Genomic DNA, 16,028 nt, shown 5'->3' with positions numbered 1-16,028 from the left:
GTGAGCTTGTATATCTGCTGTTTTTGAATAGCCAACGCTGAAATCTAAAATGACACAGATGCTTTCCCGATTTAATGGGATTTTAAAGACCTGTTGGTTAGACTTGTCACACACACGGAGGTCATATTGTATTTGTGCATTTTGTCACCATCAGCAAACCACATGGTGACAAGGTTTGCTATGAGACTATGGTTCATTACTTTTCAATTTCACTCCAGGCATTTTCATTGTTTGTTCTAAAACAGCTGTTCTGGTTGCTGCGTTGGTTACATTCCTCTGAGCCTGCCTGACTGTACAGTTTTGGCTATTCACCCTCCTACTTGTCCAAACTCAAAGATTGGGTATTTTATCATTTGCAAAACCTACCGGGAAGACGCAAGATTGAAGTTGAGTTTCAACATCTGAAGATATTCTACCATTTATTTGGCATTTACAAATGCATTTGACTGCACCAGGCACTAACAGTAGATACACAACAACAATGCACACTCAAGTACACAAGTAGCCTAGACTACAATTGCATTAATTGGTGGATATAATTAGGGCATTGTGATACAATAGAGTGTACACTAAACAAGGAGTGTATTATAATACAAAGCTACAGGAGTGCCCAGGGAGGGGCCCTCTGCAGCAACGCAGAGGCATGAGACAATGTTGTAAAGTAAAACACATTCGTTTTTTTATTGCCAGCTTCAAAACGTACCGATAAACTCTCAAAACATTGAAACAATACTGTTTAGTCTGGTGAGTCTTCAGCCTCCAGTATCCAGTAATCAGTGAGTCACTGCTGTCTCTGCTTTCTGGGTAATAAAGACCCCAGACCCACCAAACAATGGCTCACCCATGCTGGGTTTTAACGAGGAGCAGTCGTTAGCTGAAGTGGCTTCTCTTTTTTTCTTTTTTCTTTTGGTGTCCAGGAAACGGAACGGAAGTTCATATGGGTTGGAACGTTCACTGTTGTTGTCTTTAGGCATAAGATTCAATTAAATTACTGTCAAAATAAAAAGGTATCAAAGGGTAACAAAGCAAGCTGAAAATAAAAAATAAAAAACGTATTAACTACTGTAGGGCTAAAGGACCAACCGCTTAGGTGTTATTTTATACTTTGTCAGAATTGTCACACAACAGTGTCGCATCGCGACACATTGTGAGCTTGTAGATCAGCTATTTTCACTATTTTTGAAATATTTGTATGTAGTTTTTTGAACCTTTTCTATAAAAACATGCTCAAAATAGGGATTGATTATTAACCTATTATTTTATTACATTATCTATTATCGATCATTCTTATAATCATTTAAATCAATTTGTTCGATTAAGTGTTGCAGCCCTACTATTAATGTCAACAAAGGCATCAATAGATTCAGATTTGACTGCCATCTCTCGAAGGTGAACCGGTTATCCGTGACTCTCCCTTGCCTCTGCAGCGGGCTCCTATGTAGCCTTGACAGTACTGGGGAGGCCCCCCGGACTCCCCCACATTCCCCTGGAGGAGGTGGCGAAGAGGGAGCAGGAGGAGCAGCAGCAGGGAGAGGCGTGGCTCTCCCCCTCTCCATCCTCACCCCTCTCACCCCTGCTGCCAGCCAGAGAGGACCACAGCACCTCCCCACTGCCTCCCACGGTAAGGAGTGTGTGTGTGTGTGTGTGTGTGTGTGTGTGTGTGTGTGTGTGTGTGTGTGTGTGTGTGTGTGTGTGTGTGTGTGTGTGTGTGTGTGTGTGTGTGTGTGTGTGTGTGTGTGTGTGTGTGTGTGTGTGTGTGTGTGTGTGTGTGTGTAAACTGTACTCAGTGTAAAGTAAGTAAGTACATTTACTTAAGTACAATTTTGAGGTATTTGTGCTTTACTTGAGTATTTCCAATTTTCAATATGTTTTACTTGTACTCCACTACATCTCAGAGGCAAATATTGTACTTTTACTCCACTACAATTATTTGAAAAGATTATTATTACAAAACATACATTTATCACTTCAGCCCTATATACATTTTGGCCAAAATAGCCGTCTGCTATTTTCAAAAGATTTTTATACATTTGAACACTTGAAATGGGACATTCTGCACAATTACTTTTATGCACTTTTCATAACGTACTTTTACTTTTGGTACTTTAAGTATATTTTGTGTCCGTGTCTGTGTGTGTGCTAGGACTGCATTTATCACTTACCATACAGTACCTTAAGTAAAAGGAGAACGTCTTTATTTTCTTTAAACCTGGGCCCCATTTTTAGATCATTTAGACACAAAATGAAGGGTATGTGTCAAAAGTATTGGAAATGGTCCTTTATATCAGTGGTTCTCAACCTTTTCAGGCCGTGACCCTGCAAAATAATCATATTTGAACTGGGAACCCCCCACCCTGATCAGCACTTGGAATGTAGGAGTTGAGACATAACATTTAGATTGACTCGGTTCCACAAATGAATATTGTGAAAATAGCAGATCTACAAGCTCTGTTTTGATCTGCTATTTTCACAAATGTAGCCTCTTTCTTATATTATTTGACAATGTGGCCAATGTTTGTCCAGTTTTTGTTTTATTTTTACAGTAATGGTCTTTTTCTTTTCTTTTTTTTCTTGAGGTATTAAAAAGCTGTTAAATTTCCTTAAGTTGTCACTTCATCTGGGGACCCCCCTGGATGTGCCAACCCACAGGTTGAGAACCACTGCATTAGATGGCCTCAGGCTGCAGCAGCAAGGGGTTGCTACAGTATGCAAGTCAGCTGGGCAACCTCACGCTTCAAACTATGTCCTGTTTTTTTACACTGGGCTTCTTCTATTAACCGGGAATGCAAACAATATTAACGTATGTGATCTCGAATGAAACACATTTGATTTAGCAAACAAGGCGTACCAGTGTGCTTGAAACTGCTTGGTTCATCTGCTTGGTTCCTCATCTGCTCTGTGTTTAGTCCGGTCTGTAGGAGTTTGTGGGATTTTGGAGACACATCAGCACCATCACTTCCTTAAAGAATAAAGAAGAAGTAGGATTTTCCCACAGCCAAATAGGCACAACACTCGTACAATACAGCTCTGAATAACGTTTCTCTCCACCTCCAGGAGGATAACGGAGCTCTACAATGCCAGAATGCTGACAGCCTGCAGAAGACTAAGGAGCAAGGGGACTCACAGGTGTGTGTGTGTGTGTGTGCGTGTGTGTGTGTGTGTGTGTGTGTGTGTGTGTGTGTGTGTGTGTGTGTGTGTGTGTGTGTGTGTGTGTGTGTGTGTGTGTGTGTGTGTGTGTGTGTGTGTGTGTGTGTGTGTGTGCGTGCGTGCGTGCGTGCGTGCGTGCGTGCGTGCGTGCGTGCGTGCGTGCGTGCGAGAGACAGACGGACAGAGGAATGTAATAATACTTCTTATTACACGGCTTGGTTGAATGCTTGATTCGGATTGGTCAATTGCTCAATAACAGACCACTGTCTAATCGAGGGCTCAGAGCAATTGCTCATACATATCAACCTGCTTGATTTTATGCCATATCCAACATGACAGCCATGTAAACAAACACACCATGTCATTTAAAACTAAGCAGTGCTCTCAAGAATGTTTTTGAAAACATTTGAAGCGCGAAATAGACAATGCAGTAACCAAAAATGTATTCTATTTGATCAACACTTACTTTTGATCAACAAATACTTCGTTTTGTTGTTACTTTTGGTTGAATTTATTCATTTATTTATTAAGTAGCTACGCTTCGGTGCCTAATCACCCTGTCTGGATTTATTTATCAATAATGACCGGCTACCTGTCAATTATCCCTTGCATAAAAGTCACCACTATGCCTTCACTGTGTGTGTGTGTGTGTGTGTGTGTGTGTGTGTGTGTGTGTGTGTGTGTGTGTGTGTGTGTGTGTGTGTGTGTGTGTGTGTGTGTGTGTGTGTGTGTGTGTGTGTGTGTGTGTGTGTGTGTGTGTGTGTGTGTGTGTGTGTGTGTGTGTGTGTGTGTGTGTGTGTTCAGACTATGAAGGAGGATCATAGCAGAAACCCTCAGGCTAAACTACTGAAGGAGACCCAGGAAGCTGGCAGGCATCATCCACTGCTGCAGGACCAGGTCAGTAATGCTGCAGGGGGACCCATACACATCTCATTAGCATATCGCTGTTGTCGGGCAGAAACTCTCCATATTTGAACTTTTTGTGTTTTTTTCCCCCGTAAATTAACGCCCTACTTGATCATACTACAGCGTCACACAAAAGCATGAAAAGTAGCATATCCACAAGCTTGTAGATCAGCTACTTTTGATGCTTTTGAATTTGAATCGGTTCAAGAATCGGTTCAAGACTTACAGTACAGGCCAAACATTAAGTTGGCTGTTAAAATGCCACCATGAGGCCAATTTAAATAATATTTGTGGGTTGAGTTCCTTGGCCTACTGTCAGTAAGAAATATGACACTAGCAGTTTGCGAGATTAGATGCGGACAGACAGACAGACACACGCATACTGTAATATACCCGTATACTGTTTATCCATATGAAAACATACACTCCACATCTGCAGTTTTAGCCTGGCAGTCAGACATAATCACTCTTTTCTATAAAGGTTCCCAGGGAATGAGCACTGACTCTACTTGTATGTAAATGTTTATATAGAAGTATGTGCAGTATATGCACGTGGATTAAAGTTCTCAGTCGCCACGACTGATTTCAGTCTTTTGGATTCCATAGAATCCAGCATGTCTTCTATGGAAGCATGTTTGCGCAGCGAAAACCGTTATCGTTTTTAAAGATTGGAGCATTTGAAGTGGTCAAACTAGCAATATGTTTAGATGCATTTTCCATAAAACCCTAATGGTCTCGGAAGTGTCATAAAAGCAAAGGTTAAAGCCTCGATCTGTGATTTCTTCACCTGTTGTCAATATGTAGAACAGCAGGAACAATATTACTAAAACATAATTTTACATATTGTGTTATAGGAAACGGCACTAGTGTGGGGAGGGCTCCTTTCACACTGTTTCACAAATCGCATAATAGGACATGGCCATACAATTTCTTTTCAGTCGTGAGATTTAATGTAGCTTTAATCGACGTATGCATAATTCTTTTCAGTCGTGAGATTTAATTTAGCTTTAATCGACGTATGCATAATATGTGTGTATGTGTTTCAGGATGGTGGCTCGGCTGGCTTGTGGTCCAGAGATGGTGACGTGGAGGAGGCGGATCCGCCCCCGACTCCACGATGGGACAGTGGCAGCAATGGTCTCTGGCCCAGCATCACTGTGAGTACAATCATACACAGTAAAATGTGTTTATTTAACTCTGAGAGTGTACAAATGGAACCAAATGGACACTTACACAAAGGTTTTCATTTGGTTCCATTTGTACCCTCTCCCCACCACAAGTTTAACGGCGTGTGCTCAAATATAAAATAAAAAAGATATCAGTTTCTGGAGCAAGTACAGTAGCAGCAGATATAAAAACATTTAAGTGTATTCTGTACGTAAGCGATAGTGTGTCATTTGGTTCCATCGATGCAATTTGTCATCGTCAAAACATGATTATGTAAAAGTATATGACACAATTCATCATAATGGCAAAAAAGTGGCTGATGATCTTTCTGTGTTGCCAGACTAGTATGATCCTGCGTATTATTTGCTATTGTGATGTTATAGGGGTGCGACTTGACTTCCCAGGTGTTTTCCATGTTGGCACAGTAGATAACGACTACTTGAAGTTAGACACCCTATGGATAATTTGACACGGCCAAAATGGTCAAATGTTGTAAGAGCAGTTTGGGAAGAGTATGATGATAATGTCAATAAATACGTACGTAATAAGTACGTCAATCGAGATGTGACACCAGTCGCTGTAACTCTGGGTTAACCTTCTGCCCCGCATGAATGGTCCTTTGTTCTACAATGACTCACTCAATAGGACAAATGTCACACCTCAAGTTTTTTACTTGAGAAATGAAAGTGAAGAATGACTCATGTGTTATTTTTTTGTGTGACAACTATGACTGTGGGTGAGGAAAGTTTATTTATTTATGATTTGCTAGTCTACAATCTGGTGCTGCATTCAACACTTACTGAAAAAGTGCTTACACAGGTTTTTCTGTGATAGCTGGTGCATTTTTACCACAGTTTCTAATGGCGATAAGGCTGTTGTTTAAGATCTCAGGGAATTTCCCTGTATTCAGCACTAGACTAAACAGACAATTTTGCCTGTGTGTGTGTCAGGGGCATGGAAGCCCCCTCCCACAGAGTATTTGCCAGAAAGAGATGCCCAGCCACGGCCCAAAAATCACCCCCTTAGATGGCCTCATCTGTCCCTCAGCAGACCCACAGGAAACAACTGACCTTGTAAGAAAGCCAGGTCACACGCACATACACACACACACACACACACACACACACACACACACACACACACACACACACACACACACACACACACACACACACACATACACTAATTAGCGGTGGCTCAGGTACTGTACAATAAATGAAGACTTACGATAAGAACATAATTATTACAACATTATTACAAAAAAAGTAAATGATCAAGGACAAAATCAATTACAAGCTCCCTAAAATAAATTGTTATTAATATATATATATTTCTTTTGGCTTGATAATAAAAAAATCAACATCTGACCAAAATGATAATGTAGGTCACATAAATGAATGAATATATAAAGTATAGCATATGAAGGAGATTGTGCATGTACTGTAGTTCTCACAGACGTTCATCACTTTTGGGGAATTGTAACTGACTGGTTATGTTGTTCAGGACGCCAACTCCCAGTGCATCGTGGGTAGCCCCTCCCCCCGCATCATCCCTCAGATCATTGGAGCAGAGGACGACTACTTTGATGCACAGCAAGAACAGGTACTGCAAAACACTATGCCAAATGATCAGGTACTGCAAATAAAACATTGTTGCTGTTGTATGTCCAAAACCATTCCTTTGTTATTATTATTATTATTAAATAAAACCTTTAAAATTGTGAAATTACAGGTAGTAAATGCATGGAAGATTGGGGGGTTATGACGATTTGGGGGGCATTAGGATATGGGGTGGGGTTTGGGGGTACGTGCGTGTGTGTGGGGGTGCGGGTTATGGTAGTGGGGGGGTATGGGGTTGGGGGGCATGAGGGTCTTTGGGTGGGGCCATAGGCTATGGGGAGTTGTGGGGGTATGGAAGTGGGGGACTTGGGCGTACAGGGTTTGGGGGGGAATTATGTTGGGGGGGGGGGGGGGCTTCACGTAGGATGAAGCCAAACAGCTTTTTTCTAGTATGATGAATTAGGGCGTTCATTTACGAAAAATAAATATGCAGATACAAGGTTTCTACCTGACAGCAACGATATGCCAGATAAACATGTACAGCAAAACAAAATGTGAAATGTTGTTATTGAGGGAACACTTTGGAATCTAAAATAACTTTAGTGGTTTTGTTTATTTTAGCCCTGCTAGTGGAATGACTTAAGGATGGCTTTTAGCAGGGCTTCTAGATTCCCAAGTATTGTTCTTTGAACAATTTACTGTCTGTATGTATGTCTTGAAAATGTGAATATTAAACGTTACTTTAGATATATCTGTAAATGTCTGTTCCTTTTGTGTCCACATACCTATTATTCTCCCTTCTTGTGTGTGTGTGTGTGTGTGTGTGTGTGTGTGTGTGTGTGTGTGTGTGTGTGTGTGTGTGTGTGTGTGCGTGTGTGTGTGTGTGCGTGCGTGCGTGCGTGCGTGCGTGCGTGCGTGCGTGCGTGCGTGCGTGCGTGCGTGCGCGCGCGTGCGTGTGACAGATCAGTGGTCAGTGTAGCTGTTTTCAGAGTATAGAGTCCCTAAAATCCCGACCGGCTCACCTGGCAGCGTTCCTCCACCATGTGGTCTCACAGTTTGACCCTGCACCTCTGGTACGCACACACACTGACTCACTCACTCACTAGTACATATTAACTTATTTCTTTCTCGATATACAGTATAACTATAATGTAAAAATTCAAACATTTTATGTTTACAATAACCATGCTATTTACCCATTCAGCCTTGAAGTGTTTGTCAGCCTGTAGAATGGGACCTGGGTCACACAGTATTCTCACCTGGTTGTGGACACATAACTTTAATAAAGTGTGTGTAGTTACAAATGAACATTATGGCATCGTTGATTTGCTTTCTTCTCTATAAGTTGGCCATGTACGGACATGTACATTTGAATGGTAAGCAGGCAGGCTTACTTTACCCTCCAGCTAATAGCTCATTACCCCACCTCATTTGCATATGGTTGCCATTCAAAATCATACATCATGCTGCTATGGCAACCTGGAAGCTATGTTATAAGTACTTGTTGTGTCTTGTATTGTGACATTTTTGCATCTTGTTTGTTGTTTTAACTCTGTCACTGTGAAACCAAAACCACCTTTTCATGTTTAACGTGCACTCAAAAGCATTTCCTATTCTATTTTCTATCATAAATTCATTGTGTGTGTGTGTCCTGGACTAGCTATGCTACCTCTATGCTGACCTGCACAAGCAGAGCACCTCTAAAGAGACCCGACGTCTCTTCATGGATTTCCATTCGGTTTTCCTGGATCGAGCAGCGGTTCGTCATTCTCCTTTTCTTAACTTCGGACATTGATGTCTTGTCTCTAGCATAGCAATTACACACCAAGCTTTCCCCAGCAGTATGTTAGAACTAGCCACATATCATACTGTCGTTACACAGTAAATCCTCAGTGTTCATTTAACCACATTGAACACTATCCTCCCTATTCTCAGCATATTTTAATGGGTGAACATTCAGCCAAAATAGACATTCAGCTATTTTTGGCAAAGAAATTTGGTGTAGAGGGGGGAAAAAGGAGGGGGGCATGTATTGACCCTGGGGGACCCAAGTCAGTGTCAATATACTGTAGGGTTGAAGTGGTTAAAGGGATAGTTCATCGATTAGTCACCCCATGGAGACTTGAATTCTTGGATATTTTTTAGTTTTTGTTGCATTCCTAAGCCAATAATTTGATGACCAGAGGACCGGTAGGCAGCGGTTCCGGTAGGAGATACAAAGGAGACTCTTTGTGTCTCCTACCCGAACCGCTGCCGGTCATCAAATTATTGGCTGCGACAAAAACTGAAAGATATCCATCAATTCAAGTCTCCATGGGGTGACTAACCGATAGAAGAAGAAGTCATTTTGGGGGTGAATTATCGCCTTAAGGCCCATTTATACACAGTGTTACTGTATGTATGTACGTGTATATGGATACAGACATAGCCCTCCGTCCATTCTCTGCGATCATTTTGTGCGTCTTTGAGCACGTATTCTGAAAGCTTATGGATTTGGACAAACCAGAGCAATACCACAGGAAATTGTGGGGGGTGTTTAGCCCCCACAATTGCTTGAACTACATATAGTTATTTTTTTTTTAAAGAGACTGTGGAGGGGACTGTGTTGTTACTGTGTTATTAGAGGCACCATACTGACTGTCAATATGTGTATTTTGCTTAATTTGAGTCCTGGTGTTTATAGCTGTTGTCTTTGTCTTGTTCAGAATCTTAAAGTTCCTGTACCAGACTCCATAGCAGCTGAATTGGGTGAGCACGGAAAGGCATCATTATATTTCTTACTGCCAAGAAAACTGTAGTATAACATATGTTTAATTTCCGTCATCATTGCAGGAATCATTCCATTGCAGTATGAGTTCCTGATGATTGTAAAATCTCTTTTAACTTCAACATGAATGACATTTTATGATTGAAAATGCATTTATTTTCTCTCATGTGTAATCTGTTAATGTGCCCACATGACAATGTATGTTGACATAATATTTCTCAGCTGAAAGATAATGATGCATTAATGTCAATCTGTATTTCATATGTTTTATCTCCTTTCATCGTGTGTGTGTGTGTGTGTGTGTGTGTGTGTGTGTGTGTGTGTGTGTGTGTGTGTGTGTGTGTGTGTGTGTGTGTGTGTGTGTGCGCGTTCAGAGCGACGGAGACTAGATTTGATCCCAGAAGAGCTTTGTAGACAGTACACTCAGCTGTTACAAGACACCCTCCTACCAGACTTACACATGAAACTGGAGGACTTCAGGTTAGCACGCACGCACACACACACACACACACACACACACACGATAACCAGATTATGTAATTTGTGTTTAGATTATGGTTGTTCATTGCCAAAACATCTGTTTGTTTGTGTGGTTTATAATGTGAATGTTTCTTATTTGTACGTACGCGCGCGCGTGTGTGTGTGTGTGTGTGTGTGTGTGTGTGTGTGTGTGTGCAGGCAGAAGCGTAGTATGGGTCTGACGCTAGCGGAGGATATGCTGTGTAAACTGGACTCAGACAAAAGAAAAGAGCAGTCGGCCCTGGATAAAGAACGCTCCTGTGCTGAGCACATCATCTCCAAGATAGAGGACATACTGTTAGTACTTCAACACACACACACACACACACACACACACACACACACACACACACACACACACACACACACACACACACACACACACACACACACACACACACATTCTTTTCACAGGAATTGTGCCCTTCCAAAGCCTACAGAGTTTCTGGGCTGAAGAAATCTTAACTTACTTTGTAAATCCTGGCTAGCTAACACTCTTGTATTGTGCTGTTTTCTATTATTTCACTGGGGAGATTGATCTGTAATCAATTATAACTGGAATCAAACTTAAAATGTCTTTATTTTAGCTAGTTACAACTGGCAGACATCGTATTGCTGTTGCCTGTGTGGAGTAGCTTTTTTGGATGCACTGGATTTACTGTGTCCCTACATGTCCCTAGTCGAATTAAAAAAAGCTTTTGTTTACTTTACACAATACTTGTGCTTGGTGCAAGTTGCAACACACAGTAGACATAAAAGTAAGAATTATACATGCACACACCTAGGATTTATTAGACCTGTAGCTGTAGATAATGATGCCAGATTTTTAGGCCTGATGTCAATCCCGAGTCCTAGACCACTGATGACCGATGTTTCAACCGATATTTTTGTTTTAAAAAAAAGTTATTTTATTTTATTACATTTTCTTTTTTACTTTTGAAAACCTTTCAACCTACTGTATAATGATGACATGCCAAAAATAGGGTCAGGTTGATCATGGTCACAACATAATTGCGATAACGATGTTGTCCAAAAACTCACATAATCATCCGGCTCTAATTTTGACTTGTGCAACAAGCCTTTTGTGCACAAGAATGAAGTTAGCCAGCTCTTGATCTGAGTCTATGAGCTGCATCACATTACAAGGTTCATGAAACTGAGGCTTGTGTGCACACATGTGTGCGACATAAGCCTGACAGGCCACATTTTGGGACACGTTTTAGATATCAAAGTAGTCGATTGGGGATGCATGTCTGATTAGGGACAGAATTGACGTCCCCAATTCGATTTTAGTGCAGTTTCAGAAAGTTAGGGTGAATGGTTATACTTAGTGTTAGGGTTAAGCCTGATTTATATGTGTTGTGAACTTATAGATTGGCTATTTTCCAGCAAATGACGCTGGTGCAACCAAGTATAGATTAATCATTAGGGTGTGTGTATTTATTTATTTATTTGTCTCTTACAGGATGACATCACAACCCACAGAAGAGGAGAAGTGGTAAGACGAAAGTAAAATGAACTTTATAAAAACCTTGACCTCTCTTCAGAAGGACACGTATGTACTTACATAACAGAATGACTGGGCGAGTGGACGGGGGGGGGCTAGTCCCTGAATGCAGACTCATTCAGTATGTAAGAAAGAAGCAGCCTCACCATTGAAATTAAATCCTTCTCAAGACTGTTAGATCACCATCTGTAGGAAAGTTAACATGTTGCACATTAACCAGTGTATGACTCATAGTCATATGTTCTATTAATACAATGATTGCATTGTGGAACTTACTGTTTGTTTGAGCCGTATACACTGGCAGATGACGATGAGTAACCACTTAACCTTATACTGTATACTTAGTTGCCCGGGGTCTCTTAGGAGTCTATTTTTCCCCACTACACCATCAAATCACTTTTCCCGAAAAATGGTGATCTACAAGCTCACAATGTGCTGTCTTGCGGCTTGTTGTGAGCTTGTAGATCGTTTATTTTCGCCAATTCAACCTATCATGACATGCCCAATTGCCCATAAAACGGACGCTAGGGTTCCAGCGGTTAACCGTGTGTCTGGTGCTGCAGTGCAACTAGGGATGCAAATTATCAATTCATTCATCCATTCAATAATTGATAACCTTATTGATCGACTAACCGATTAATTGATAAGCGGTGTTTTTTAGGACCAAAAGGAAAATTCTTGTCCAAAACTGAAAAGGCGTGCAGACACATAATTGCCTTGATATGTATAACATTAACGAGCGTCAATGAGCATCAGCTGGTCACAGACACACACACCTCCGCTCTGCAGTGCTCTATGGAGTCTGTCTCGTTTCTCTTCGAATGTCCTTGAATATGATTAATTAATTCTTAACGGTCGTTAATCGATTATAGATTAATTGTTAACATCCCTAAGTGCAACAATGCAGTACGTCATCCTCACATACAGTACATGTGTCTGGTGCTGCAGTGCAACAATGCAGTACGTCATCCTCACATACATGTGTCTCGTGCTGCAGTGCAACAATGCAGTACGTCATCCTCACATACATGTGTCTCGTGCTGCAGTGCAACAATGCAGTACGTCATCCTCACATACATGTGTCTCGTGCTGCAGTGCAACAATGCAGTACGTCATCCTCACATACATGTGTCTCGTGCTGCAGTGCAACAATGCAGTACGTCATCCTCACATACATGAAACACCTGGGGGTGAAGGTCAAAGAGCCCCGCAGCCTCGAACCAAAACGTGTGCGCATCAACTTCCTGCCCAAAATGAAGGTGTGTGAAAACACAAAGGCACACACACACACACACACACACACACACACACACACACACACACACACACACACACACACACACACACACACACACACACACACACACACACACACACACACACACACACACACACACACACACACACACACACACACAGGGGCGTCACAGGGGGGTGTAAGTGGGGACAGAGTTACTAGGGCCCCAGGTAAGGGGGGCCTAAAAAAAGTATTTTTTAAAGAAAAACAATCATAGGGGGGCCCACAGTGAATCTTTGTCCCCAGGGCCCAGAATTTGGTGCTACGCCCCTGCACACACACACACACACACAAACACACACACACACACATGTGCTATAGACCTGCACACACGTCAAACTGACATAAAGATAGAAGGCACAGTATACAGTTTCTCAACTTGGTGGGAAAGCTATGAATCCGACAGTTGCTGTAACCTTAATTGATCCACAGAGATTCATGGTGTTATAGCAGCAACAGCAGTGAACATGAAACACAGGAGAGTTACAATCAATAGTCACAACAGAACCAAACCAAAAAAAATATTTTTAAATCTTGACAGAGATTAAATTTAGATTCTGTCACTAGGCAATGGGTCTCTGAAATAGTTAACATATGTATAGTCCCTTCCTGGGGATACACGCAAACAAATAAACTAAATAAGACTCGTGCACATCTTGTTGGACCCTGACTGGAGGTGCAGGTCACCGCAAGAGATATGTATAAAGCTAAAAGAAGAAAACCTTCAAAAGAAGGGACCGCACACTCCTCAGGACTGATTTTGCTTTTTTATTTGTTTCACAACGCGTTTCGCTTCCGCTTCCTCAGGTGCACCTGAGAAAGCGGAAGCGAAACGCGTTGTTTTCTTCTTTTAGCTTTATATGTATAGTCCCATCAATAATAAATGTACAATCTATCAATGGTGAATATATGAATGAATATACATCTATTGCCAATGAATATGTGAATGAATATACAATATGTACAGTTTATCAACAATGAGTGTAACATGGTAAACTAGGCACGTTACTCGTCAGAAAAAGAAACGTGTGGCTTGTGTGATTTCAACAAGCAGAAGAGCAGCAAGCCCGAGAAGGAGGGAGAAGAGAAGGTGAAAAAGCCTCGATTCCCCAGCATCCTTGGTCAGCCTCGACGACCCAGCCGAGTGGACGCACCTTCCAGTGAGTAGAGCAGAGTCACAATTCCTCCCAGTGATTTGTTAAGTCTTTTTTAAAGTTTTCACTAAACTAAAAACTGTTTGTGTGTGTGTGTGTGTGTGTGTGTGTGTGTGTGTGCAGTCGGTAAGGCCATGGAGCTGAACAAGCAGCGTTCCCCTAAGCAGCTGGTCGCCCATCCAGCCGTCGGCATCCCTGAGCACCCCGACACTTCCTCCAGCCGCGTCCGTGGAAGCCAGTCCAGCGACGGCTCTGACTCCAGCCCCCACCTCCTCCTCCTCCCCCACCCGGCCTCCCCCCTGCCCGCCACTCAGCTCTCAGAACCCAGCGGACATGACTCCGACTCTGGTGAGAGAGATGGCCTGCTCCCTCGTACTAGTTTTGGTATCTCTGGGTTGTTCACTGTTTTTACATTATGTTTTATATTTTGCTTTATATACTGTATATATATTTTTTGTTTCATTCCACACGTGGAGCAAACACGTTGTTTTATATTCCCTATAGGCTCTATTCACAGCAGCCATATTATGAAGACATTCACAGGTGTTACCAATGACACTAATGAAGGCTCTGTTCCATTCTGGTCAAACAGAGTCAGGGTGCTGATATTGTGCATGTTCGCTCACTGGAAACACTCTGATGATTATATGGCTGCTGTGCATAGAGCCTATACCTATAACATCACTTATTTTTTCACTTTTTGTTATTCTTTCCTTTGACTCCTTTGGTTCTGTCCTGTGCAGGTCTGTCTCCGTTCTCAGCTCCGTCCAGACTGAGTGACGGTGTCCATTCTGGAGACAACCAGGACGGCACAGGTCAGCCAAACAGTCCTCACTTTGACTTCCCCTGCCCCTTGGACCCGTTTCAGGAAGAGGTTTACAGGTACTACTAACAGGGCGGTTCTCCATTCCTCATACAGTACTTACCCAAAGAACTTGGGTTGGTACTGGGGCTGTCAAATAAATAATCGTCCACTTTGGAGGGAAAATGCGCAATAGTTTCTAACCAAAAATATGGCTACCGCTCAATGTCGTATCAGATGTAACCCAGATAAAATAGTGGGTCACTCTGCAATAGTTTAGCTGTAGTTTTCCATCAGTCCAAAGTGAGTTCAACTCTGAGACATGAAATAACTATTAGCTCACACTACAGTACATTTTTGTAAGCTTGTTCTTGACAATCGGCAGAAAGTGTCCTCTTGGGGATAAACCGGTACTGACGAGTACTGACATTACATTCATTATGCGTATAATATTGTATGCAAAATATAATAATAATTTAATATAATCAAGAATCTGCCTGAAATTCGATTGTAATTTCTGACAGCCAAAGACGGTACGTTTGGTAGAGAAACCACACTATGACCCAGGGCTACACTGTGTGTGCGAATTTCACTATACGCGTACCAATTTACTGCATGCGCCATCGGTTCCTGCGCCAGGCATGTGCGCGTCCGTACGTACAGATGTGTGCGTTTAGGGTGTATGCGCTTATGCATCCAAACACTATCCAACACAAATAGTTATATACATTTCTTGGTGGGATAGTTCTACACTCACATGAATGACAACAATGAATAGGCATTTCACCAGGGTTTCAGTATACACTAGAGTTGGTTCTAACAGATGCTGGAGATAACAATTGATTTTAAGTAATCAGATGGGCCTTTCCATTCTGAGATGCACAGGAGAGATAGACACCGTCATTCATTTCAAGGGAAGGATAGGCTTCCCTGCTCAAGTGTCTTATAACAATAACTAACTCAATTTGAGCTCACCATGGGGGGTGGCCGGTGAGAAGAGCATTACCTTACAGGAATAAATAGTCTCAGAAAACAAGTTTGATAATATAATAGGAAAGCTGAGCTTCTGTTTGAAAATAAATTGATAATCGTATTATTCGTATTATATTATAGTCCATTGAAAGGCTAACCAACACTTTCTCTAATGACTGTAGCTATAATTACAAACTTATATCTGTCAGAATATCTAGAGCCTCTGCATCA

General features: G+C 41.8%; 1 protein-coding gene across 2 annotated transcripts in view; it reads left to right on the top strand.

Moving 5' to 3' along the window:
* The window catches only part of arhgef12b (Rho guanine nucleotide exchange factor (GEF) 12b), a 55,797-nt gene that overhangs the window by 17,626 nt on the left and 22,143 nt on the right, over nt 1-16,028 (top strand). Inside the window, exons 6-21 of one of the 2 annotated variants that reach the window (XM_084073176.1) lie at nt 1,428-1,621; nt 3,055-3,126; nt 3,952-4,044; nt 5,100-5,210; nt 6,171-6,293; nt 6,724-6,822; nt 7,742-7,852; nt 8,440-8,538; nt 9,485-9,527; nt 9,921-10,026; nt 10,225-10,362; nt 11,531-11,563; nt 12,717-12,831; nt 13,924-14,029; nt 14,147-14,371; nt 14,767-14,905. In XM_084073176.1, coding sequence (XP_083929302.1) covers nt 1,428-1,621; nt 3,055-3,126; nt 3,952-4,044; nt 5,100-5,210; nt 6,171-6,293; nt 6,724-6,822; nt 7,742-7,852; nt 8,440-8,538; nt 9,485-9,527; nt 9,921-10,026; nt 10,225-10,362; nt 11,531-11,563; nt 12,717-12,831; nt 13,924-14,029; nt 14,147-14,371; nt 14,767-14,905 — 1,807 coding nt within the window. The remainder of the gene's footprint in view (nt 1-1,427; nt 1,622-3,054; nt 3,127-3,951; nt 4,045-5,099; nt 5,211-6,170; nt 6,294-6,723; nt 6,823-7,741; nt 7,853-8,439; nt 8,539-9,484; nt 9,528-9,920; nt 10,027-10,224; nt 10,363-11,530; nt 11,564-12,716; nt 12,832-13,923; nt 14,030-14,146; nt 14,372-14,766; nt 14,906-16,028) is intronic. The other variant, XM_084073177.1, reaches the window with a different exon arrangement.

The sequence above is a fragment of the Gymnoscopelus microlampas genome (genome assembly GCF_963454915.1).
Source record: "Gymnoscopelus microlampas genome assembly, chromosome: 12".
Classification (NCBI taxonomy): Eukaryota; Metazoa; Chordata; class Actinopteri; order Myctophiformes; family Myctophidae; genus Gymnoscopelus; species Gymnoscopelus microlampas.
Note: the sequence above shows the minus strand (reverse complement) of the source record. Positions and strands in the feature narration are given on the sequence as shown.